General features: G+C 47.3%; 1 protein-coding gene across 1 annotated transcript in view; it reads left to right on the forward strand.

The window, feature by feature from the left end:
- The window catches only part of RASA3 (RAS p21 protein activator 3), a 96,613-nt gene extending 94,587 nt beyond the window's left edge, over positions 1 to 2,026 (forward strand). The window contains exon 23 of the mRNA XM_009326264.1: positions 166 to 2,026. Coding sequence (XP_009324539.1) covers positions 166 to 241 — 76 coding nt within the window. The 3' untranslated portion in view covers positions 242 to 2,026. The remainder of the gene's footprint in view (positions 1 to 165) is intronic.
- The last annotated feature ends 8,679 nt before the right edge of the window (positions 2,027 to 10,705 follow it).

Consider the following 10,705-nt stretch of genomic DNA (forward strand, 5'->3'; position numbering starts at 1 on the left):
GTTTTTCCAGTTCAAGTAAGATGCAGTGTTATCATTGCAATTACAACTTCGAAAATCAAACTTAGGGAAAAGGTTATGTCTGTTCACTTTCCGTTCTGACATTTTCATGTCCTGACAGAAAATTCTACGTATAGTACTTTTTTCTTTTCTTTTCTTTTCTTTTAGAGAACATCCCATTGGTGACAAGAGCTTCCAGACGTACATCAGGCAGCAGTCAGAGATCTCGGCACATTCCATATGAAGTGCAAAGGAAATCACAGGACAGTGAAGGGTCGGTCGATCAGTGAAGCTAAATAGCAAAACAAAAGGGAAGCCACACATGTAGCAAAACATACGGATAAGTGTCAAGCTTACAAACTTTGAAACTTGCTAAACGTATTCTCTTTCAAGAAACTGTTATAATAGTTGCTATGCACTTTATTCATCTGGTTATTGACAGATGATAAAACTCTGCCTTCTAGGCAGTTGTTGTCATGTGGATTTTTAAATTTGCTTTGGTTTCTTGGAATCTAGTGATCAGTTCAATGATCGAGGTGTGTGGACTTCATCTTGACAACTCCCATGCAATTCCTTATGTTTCGGAAACCAAGCGTGCTGCTAATATGCAGCATTTTCTAGAATGGTTGTTTGTTACTGTTTTTTGTTCCTGATTAATGTATATTATGCCACACCCCTGCGTGCTCTCTTAGGAAAAGCTTAGTAACACTTTACTTTTAATGCCTGCATTTAGAAAAGAAGCAGAGAAAAAACCCTCTGGTGTAATCTCTTGCATTGTAGCTTGTATTCTGAGCAGGCCAAGGAGCAGGCCTTCTGTTTTTACAGCAGCATAATTTTTGCTAAATGTGCACAGTTTTTAGAAGAAATTCAGATCTGAATGGTACTCTTGATATTTTTGAGATACAAAGTCATTTCTCCAGACATATTCAGCAGACTTTGGTTTTGAAGATGCAATCTCAGCGGTGTAATAAAACTGACTCTCATAAATACGAGTAAGAAAGAAGTGAATTCATGTCCAAGCTACATGTCTCTTTTATGCAGTCCAGTGAATGGTAATCTTTGAAAGTCTGCCAACTGAAAGGCAAGGTGAGCTGATTTTGATGACCTTTTACCACCACGGCGAGAAGGACGAAAAGAACACGAGTCTGGCAGCTGAGAGACACTGACTCCCAGGCAGAAAAGCCGTCAAGATGGGTTTTCTCTGAAAGGATGTTTAAGCACTGGAGTCCATGCTATCCTAGTACCACTTGCTTTCTGGAAAATAGATTTCTACTTTCCCAAAAATGTTTTTAAATACTTTTTTAAAGAGACTTGTTAAAGGATATTTAGTATATTAACACGCGTAATGGTAACTTGTTAATATTCTGAGTGTAGTGAAAATGGAATGAACTGCGTATCTCACTAATACCAACAAAAGTCATTAAGGAGGCAATAAAGATCTGCTAAATATAAGATATATATTTATGTATGCTGTTTAGTTGTACACCATAACTTTCCTCTGTAAAGGGTCTGATGTACAAACTTCTAGCTTTGATGGCACGGAAGCCTGCATGATGGACTTTAAGCTTCTGTGGGGTAGAAGCTAGTGTTCGTTTTAAGCTGAATTGGAACAGAAAGCATTGAACTATCAGTTTAATGTGAAGATTCCTGTATCTTTGCTTAAAATGTTACAGAATAACTCCTCTTAACTGTGTCCTCATTGCATCTGACGTGACGTAAGATGGCTGAAGTACTTTGAATGCCTCTGTTTGTTAGTGATGCTCTTAGGAATGAGGTTTTCTTTTTGTTTGAGTATGTAGTAGACCACCTTCTAGTAGATGACAAATGATCTTCTATTCATCTTCACCCAGCAGACTGGGCAAGGGAAGTAATGAAGCATTGCAGAGATGCATTTTGGACTCCAAGCTTTTAGCTGCCATGAACTGCAATTTTTAACATGTATTTGTAACTTAATATTGTTTATAAAATACTAATGACCTGTAATGTGTGTTCTACTTGCCAATTAAAAGAAATGTTTTATTTCTGAAAACTGTGTGCACATTCGGAGTCTGTTTAGATTCACAGCGGTCACCAGGGGTGCCTGTTGGCACAGCATCCGCTGTTCAGAGTTGGGCCATGGATGGAGATCCTTGGGAGTGTAAACCAATCTCTGTTGGGGCTGCTCAGTCCCATCCTCGCTCCTCCTTCCATCCCCACCCCTTTTCGTGGGTCAGCATTGTGCCCGTGGGACTATGCGGTGAACCAGACTGGGCACCTGAGCCAGCCACAAACTACTTTTGCAAAGAAAGCAGTTATCGCTCAGCTAGAGCGGCCTCTGGAACCGGTTCCTTGTGTTACTACGCAGCTATTGCTGCTGCGAGGGAGGGGTGAGTCCGTGTTGAAAGGACAGGAGGAAAGAGCTGAGAGCACAGCACCCTGCATGTAGGTTGGCTCGTGACCCTGTGGAACCACCACCCTTCTGAGTAGGACCTGTTCTGTGGCAAAACCTTGGGCATGCTGAGGTTTGTACAAGTCTTCTGGAGCTTACCGGTCCTGTCTGGATACTCATGTGGATTAAGCTTTGGCTGTGAGGCGTTGTGTGACAAGCTGCACTCGCTGGTTCTGTTGGGGAGTGTTTGCAGGAAGGCTAGGCAACAGCCCCTCCGGGATGGAAAGCTGTTGACCAGCTCTTTCAGGAGTGTGTTGGTCTAGCTCATGTTCAAGGTAACTCCCACTGCTGTATCAGAACACAGGCATGCATTTCTGAGAAACTTCTGGAGAAGAGGTTCTGCAGGCACACTCTAGGTGAGTGACAGTAGTGGTTTAACAGGTAAACCACAGTCAGGAAAGAAAACCAAACTGATGGTGGAAGACACATCACCGGTGTCTTGGTGAGGGTGAACTTGACCACAATTACACAAGTGTGTGCTTTTGCTGAGGAATTGTAAATGTTGTTTTGAAAACAAACAAGGTTTTAAATAAGATGAGGTAGTAAACTGACACAGGATTTGTAAGAAATGAGCACAGTTAAATGCAAAATTACTGTAACATCATTCCCAGGTCTGTCCCTTTTTCCACTCAAATCTCATTCAGTGTATACAATCATTTTGTTTCCCTGCTAACATGTCTTAGCTTAAGTCAATAAGAAATCTTTGAAAGCTGCTTTTCTTACGGCATAACTTAATTAACAGGGTTGGTGAGGGGGTTGTGTTAAAACTGGGCTTCCAATACTTGCTTAGCCTCTGTCTCCTGTCTGTCTGCAGCATATGTTTCTGATGTTGTCTTCAGAAATACTCAGCAAATCCTGCCCACAAGACAGATGACTTGACAGGGACGCTTGGGACAAGCATCCCTTATATCCGGAATGAAGAAAGTAACATTTAAAAAAAAAAAAAGCATACCCATAAGTAAGCATGTCACGTCAGTTTTCTTTCCTTCTCTCCTCTACCCCAGCCTGAAAGGCAAAAAAAATTATTTTTGACAGAAAAAAATTTAGAAGCTGGGCTGTTATCTCCTGAGGCTCCTGCTGCCAAAGAAGATCCCTGTGCCTGTTTTCTCCCTCTCTGAACCAGCGCACTAGGGCACGGCTGACCCGGCGACAAGACGCAAGTGGCCCTGGTCCGTGTCCATCCCAGTTCAAAGGAGGTGGTGTCCCTGGCCAGGCAAACGCCTTTGTGCCTTTCAGAAGTGAAGAGTTCAGACTGGGGGATTCGGCTGTGAAACTGCGCACCCGAAGTCAGGTTTCCTGTCAGAGTTTCCTAAGGCAACGGACAGGAGTTTAGCTGACAGGTAAAATCTTGTCACTTGTGTGTGCGTGTTTTCCAGGTGGATGGAGTAAAGATGGAGAGCAGCTGCTGCAGCGATGGCGAATCACTACTGGGGCCTTCTCGTGCTGTGGCTGTTGTGCCTGAAGCTGTGCTGGGAGGCAGTCGGTCGGGCAGCAGGAGTGACAAGCCTTGCGCACACCAATGGTGTCTCAAAGCTCTGTCGGCACCAGTGGCACTTGGTTCTTCACCCAGTAAGACTTTAATGAGGCCTGTGTATGGATGAGAGAGTTGAAGAACACGGTTCTTGTCTGGAAATGTTTCCACGTAAAAATCACCAAATGGAAAAAAAGAAAAGCACGATGTGCCATGGGCGTGGCATGCAGTTAATGCAGAGAGCACCCAGGGCCCACCACACCCTTACAAGGCTCATGGGAGTAAGCGTCAGCAACTGCCGCCTGAGAAGCTGCGAGAAATCGGTGAGGACTTATGTCTACACGAGAAGCTGATTTTGGGGCTAAGGCGGCTGGCCGTGCGACGCAGCTGTCTGAGGCACTTGAACGTTGATGTGATTCCTGTCTCCATCCCTCCTCCGCAATACTCCGTGCGGTTTCAAGGAGGTCGTTTCAACTTGTAATCCCATAAGCATGCTGTGTGAGAAGCTGGCCTGGATAGCAGGAGAATTCGTGAACCCTGCCAGTCCCCGTTAGTAGCTCCAGGAAATGGGTGCCGCGGGAGGACTATGGCGTCGGGCAGTGTGCAGCCCGGAGGCTGGGACTGATGCTGGGCGGTGCCCGGAGATAAAGTTTAACAGCACGTTCCCATGAGCCATCTTCTGTATTCATTACAGCTGGAGACAAGGGCTAGCGGGCTGATTGGAGAAGACATTTCTTTCTGGCTCTGAGCTAATGTCATTAAACAGTAAATGAATTATTCCAAAGCTCAAGTGGGCACCGAGGAAAAGACAAGGTTTTAAGACAGAAGCGCTGTATTCCTATGTGTGTAAGATTCTGGATCTGGGCTGGGTAAGAAAAGACTGGAAGAATCCATCACGGAGCAAATAATTGTCTGGGTTCCTAAAACAACCTAAGATAAAATAGGATCCTAGGAGATTCATCCTGAGGATAGAAACCAGCCCTCCTAACTCCTGAACAAATCACATATGCCTTTCCATTTCAATTCCCATTTCTCATCTACTGCTCCATTTGAGTCACTCTGATTTACTTGAAATGTTCAAATCGTTGGGTTTATCATGTTTGCGCAGAGCTGTTTGTGCAGAGCTATTACTTTTAACCACAAAGTTGCCTGGTGTTAGCAGGTTTGCCTGCAAAGTTAATGTGGATGTGTTCATTAAACAAAAGGCTCACCAGCAGCCTGAGCTAAATGTAAAGAATGTTTAAATGATAAAAAGGGAAATTGGCTTTTTACTAGTTTGAAAACGTTGCTGTACTGAATCCTACCAAAACCATATCCCAGGTGTACGTATGTACATGTTAATGTCGAGGGCAAATTCTCTCCACAAGTGCGGGGCCTGTACGGTGTCTGACTAATTTTACTAAATTCACTCAACTTCTTTAATCTCTGTCACAGTTGTCACCGTTGCGCTGTCCTGCCCTAAAGCTGCCGAAAGGAAATACGTTTTTTACTATTCACTTGAGGCCACAACAAATGTACTACCTGGATATGGACTCTTATGTGAAAACAAGTAAGTCTTGATAGAAGTGACAATGGTGCACAGGGTTGCCATCAGGTACCAGAGGTGTGAATAAATAAATTTATTTGATTAAGAAAGGCACTTTGGATAAGTGCAGCCATGTATTTCTCTGGGGGTGGAAACTAAAACTGTAGTCATCGTGTTCGTGTAGAGAAATCTGCTGACAGGAATAAAGGAAGTGAATTTTATTAATTATAGGGGAAGAAAGGGAAATACTCACTTGATGAAAACAGAAACTGTGCACAAAAAAGGCCACCCTGAAACACCTTGTGTTTTGCTTTCTTTAGCAAGTGTTTCTGTGTTACAGCTCAGCTATAATTCCTACTTCTCATCCTCTCCAGAAGCCATCCTCTGGCAGCCATGACATCCTATGCCCATGATGGGAATGACTTGAGAGGCTCACAGCTGAGAAAAGCAACTTTAAAAATAGACAGGCTCATCTGTGATGTCTGGAGATGCAAATGCTTTGCCTCCCACTGAGGGAGGTGGTGAGGACAGCCCCGTGGTATGTTTTCTCTTGTGGTAAAGCTCCCTTAAAGAGATTCCTGCTCCCCCGCCCCAGCTGTGGTTCAGCATCCCATTAATAGCACTGATGCAACTGAATCAGTGAAATAATTGGGAGCTGTTAAGAGGGGGAGATTTTGGAAAAACCTGGATCATCTACCTGACCAGGTTTACAGCAGCCTCACAAACACTTGCCTCAGCACACCCGATGAGGTGGGGACAAGCCACCCCAGACAGCTTTGCCACCAGAGCACATGCATCTCCCAGCTATGCTCCAAATCCATTTGCTTCCAGCACCACCCCACCTCATGCTCCCTATTAACGTCACCGATGCGCAGCGCCGCCTGTGACACAACCTTCTTTCTTCTGAAGTCAGTATTGCCTGTGTATACGTCCTCTCCCCCCCCAAAAACGCACTGTTGCTTATCACCAACAGTATGTCAGGTGGTAGGTGACCCCTGTCCCTGTTGTCATCTTTTGCCTTGTCTATGTGTGCAGCCTGGCGGCTGCCCAAGGGTCCTGCTGTTCTTCCAGCGTGAGAACCAGGCAAAATCAGAGAAATTCATCTCTGACATCTGGCTCTTCCTGCTGGCACAGTGCCACGTTTCCTCAGGGTTTACCAAGGAGCTGGACCTGTGATAGTTGCACTGGCACCCTCCCCACCAGCTCTTTGCTGCCTTGAAATCCCCTGGTGAAGACTGCCACAGGCTTAAAGGCAGGTTTCCCACTGGAGAGCCGTGCCTGAACCTCGTTTGTTTGAAAAATGTCATCCTTTTTCACTCCAGAGAAGTCCCCTTGGCATAATTTCTATTGAAGGTGCCAGGAAGGGGGAATGGTAAGCAAAAAGCCCTCGTACGGAGCAGTTTGGAGAGCCCTCTGAGGGGACTTGGCACTGATTCTCAGCAGAGGGTAACCGGTGCCCAAGTTATTTTCGTGTCAGAAGGAGATGGCTGATGCTTTTGCTTTATTTAGAAGTTGCGAGTGCAGAAGAGAGGGGATGAAGAAACTGGTAGGCCTGGGCAGGTAGTAAGTATTAGCCAGTCGCATTAAGAGGAGGAAGGCCTGGAAATCCTCATGGGGGCTGGAGGAAGGCAGCACCCGTCTTCCTGGGCTGGAAGGGGCCAAGTGCCCCTGCCTGCTCAGCTCTTAGGGTGGGACCTTACACAGTCAAGGTAAGCAAGAACCAAGAGGCCTCGGGCAGGCTCAAGCAGAAGAATCAGAGATCGCTTTGCCCACCAGGCTCCCAAAGTTGAACGATGCTCCCTTAATCAGGCTGTTCAGTAATTAGTTTTCTCGGCCTGGTTCTCCTGCCTAAGCATTTCCTGCTGCGAGAGAGAGCTGTTGGTTTCTGTTGTGTTCCTCAGAGCAACACCTGGGTGAAAGCCCTGTGAGCCACCACACAGCCGTACGTGCATGGACCACCTGCAGCTGCAGTGGCTGTCCACCTGCCTGGGGCCAGCAAGGAGGAGAGCGGGGCACTTCTCCCCTGGCTCCCTGCAAGTGGGTGCTGCAGGACAGGGTGGCTGGGAGTTCCTCCAGGTAAGGTTCCTCTGTCTGGCACAACTTCTTCTGCCAATCCTTCCTGCCTTCCTTCCTTCCTTCCTCTAAATGTACCGGGTTGGCCCTCCCCACCTGGTGCCTGGGGAGAAGAGATGGGGACAGCCCCTGCTTCCCAGCGCCTTCCTCTTGTCCCACGTGCCAGGCCCAGCCTGCTGCCCCTTCCCATGTCTCAGACCTCTTGCTCACCACTGCCCTAGTCCTGGTTGCCATCACTAATTAGACAATCACCAAAAGATTCTGTGTGGAAGGGACCTCTGGGGTCCACCTCATCCCACCTCCCTCTCAAACAGATCAGACAGATCTTTCGACTCCTCCTGATAGTACCTCTGTCTGTGAGGCAGCACCACTGTCTCCACTCAGTCAAGGAGGCCACTTGGGTGGTGAGATGACATCGCAGTGCAGGAGGAAGGAAGCTGGTGAGCTCTCTGTGGAGTATTTTTATTTTTTCTTCCCTTACAAATACAATAACCTCAGTACTCCTTGGAGCTGATAGGATGCAAAAGAAGTATTTCTGTGCCATAGGCAACGATGCAAGCATCCTTGTCTGTAAAATCTCACTCATCTGAGTATTTGCATGTAGCAGGGGCTGAGTGTTCAAAAATGGAGATTAAGGGCTTTGAAACGGCACTAATCAGAAGTGGGTTTTCTTTTGCAGGGGGTGGGGAATGATGTTCCGCTGAATATGTTCGTATACAACTCTTACAGCACTGTTTGAATGTTACTTAACCAGCCAATTTCTGATGTTGTGTTGACATCCACAAGAAACAAGATCTGTATTCCAAATTAATTCAATAACAGCCATAAGACAGAGAAGATGGGATCTGTCTCTCCAATGTAGATGTCCACCATGTAGACGCTTACATTTCAGTTAGTTACTCAACCTCTTTTAGTAGTTGGAGGAAAGAGAGATGCCCCTCTAGAGTGTGACTCACAATTGCAGATGTCTACCCTAGAATGGAATTAATCAAACCCAAAAAATTTCCAGTTCCTCTCTGTTGACTGCAAGGAACCTGGCATGATCGCTTACAGTAAAGACACCCACCTAGGGTGATAGGAGAGGAGCCCGGCAGCTGTGATGTGCGTTGTCACTCTTCTTTACTCACCCTCATTTTGCAGCAGTGATTTTCTTGCAAGCCCTGTTTCTTCTCAGAGGGTTTTTCCCTCCTGCCTTGGGTGCCACAGGGATGGCTCAGGCCGCTAGGTGGGGGTGCTCTCATGCAGGATCCGTCCCATAACCCCACAGCACTGCTCAGCTTGTGCTGTTTTGCAACGATCCCAACCTGGAGAAGCTCATGAGCACTTCTCTGTGAGGACCAGCACTGGCTCCGCGTGTAACTGACTCATCTAGTGCCGCACGATTGACCCAGGTGGGGTGCGAGTGCACCGTGGGTTCCCGTTGAACTCACCAGAACACACTCTGCAGGCTTGAACTGGCTTTCTGTTCTTCCGCCTGCTGCGGTGGGACAGGACCACATCTGGTCAGATACAAAGCTGGGGCTGCTCTGGCAGCGCCTTATGCACCATGAAGGCTGACAGGACAAAGCGCCCCCTCCCAAACAAGCTCCAACTGGCTGAGTGAACCTGAGCAGAGAGCTTCAAGGCTTGTGTCATGTGTCTACAGTGTTTTTAATTGGGTACCTGGTACCAGACAAAAAGGATATTGCTGCTTGGCAAAGGGCAGCCAGAGGTGAGAAAGGTAAATCCCTCACTGCCTCAGCACTCTCAAATGGATCAAAACGAGGAGGGTGGCAATTCTCCTGTGGTAACACTTAGATCTAGGGCTCCCAAGCAGCAATGAATTTCCTGGTTATTGCTTTCAGTTTACTTTGTACTTATTGTTGTATTGCACGAGTGTGATATTGATCTTAAGAATCTCTGCTCCCCCGATTTGCCTGTTCTGTCCTCTTTTCCAACGTGGGAAGGGAAACCCCCTTGACTGGGTGAGCTGCACATCCCTGATGTTAAACTTGCACTGGAAAACAACTGTATATTTAACTTTCCAGTGCCATGAGCAATTCCCGTGGTGTGGATCACAGCTGGGGAACCGCAGACCTAGAGCTGGCCCCATGGTCATTTCTGGGATGGCTGGGAAGAAAACCCAAGGCCACGGGGCCTTACAGCACTAGTGCAGTAACCATCGCATCTACGTTAGAGCTGGCTCAAAGGACTTACGGTTTGAAAATAGGTCTGAAAAAAGATTTCTAAAAAAATGTGAAGGATGCTGGCGTTCTTAAATTTGGGAGCGGGGATATCCTTCTATTGTTTTTCAAGCGCTAGCAAAACAAGAATAATACTATATTTGATCAGTCTTGTAAAATATAATCAGGTGAAGACTTCTTTAGAGCCCCTCAGCTGTCTGACCCAGAAAAAACATAAAGCACTTCCTTAAGACAGAGTAAGCATCCTTTGTGCGTTACTGTTTCATTTGCAGGGGTCAGGTGGGGTTATCAGCGGTGCAGAGTCCTTAGCAGAGAGCTGCTGGCAAACCATCTCTGCCTCTTTCCTGGTGTCCGGGCCCCAGAGGAGCTGGGCTGCCTCCCAGGCTGGACCAGGCAGGAGAAGCAGGAGAGAGAAAAAGCGGTGCTAAGCAGGCAACCGTGTCTCAGAAGCTGCTCAGACCTTGGTCTGGGGAGTGATCTGGACCTCAGCTAGACAGGAATGAGGCAAACCAGAGGCTTAACGACAGGAGAGAACCCTTCTCCCCCAGCCTTCTTTCATGTCCCCCTCCTGGCACCACGCATTGAGACCTCTTCCCTGGCATGCCGTAACCCAGGCCTGACCTCCCCCAGCCCCTTCTGCTGTCACCATCCTCCTGTGGCATTGGGGGGTGGCTGCTGGCCGCTCTCCCCGGAGGAGCAGATCCTGCTCCCCACACGCTACCAGGACTGTGTGAGCCCAGGGAGTTTGCCAGAGAGAGGTGTCCGGTGCCCAGCTGGCACTGGTGAGGCTGTAACGTGTGGCCGTGGAGCACCTCTCCAGGGCACATCCTGGAAGAGGCAGCATAAATCACGCCAGCTGTGTGGCTCTCCCCCCTGCTCTGCACAGATCAGCTGACTTCTTTTTGTTTGCACTGTGTGTTTTTCCCTGGAAGACACATGCTGCTTGATCTGCAAATATCCCTTCTTAAGAAATATTTGCCTGAGTTTCGAGCCAACGCTGGGACCTGGGAGTAGAGCACTTCTGAGCA

This window comes from Pygoscelis adeliae, unplaced genomic scaffold (assembly GCF_000699105.1).
Source record: "Pygoscelis adeliae isolate BGI_AS28 unplaced genomic scaffold, ASM69910v1 Scaffold156, whole genome shotgun sequence".
Taxonomy (NCBI): Eukaryota; Metazoa; Chordata; class Aves; order Sphenisciformes; family Spheniscidae; genus Pygoscelis; species Pygoscelis adeliae.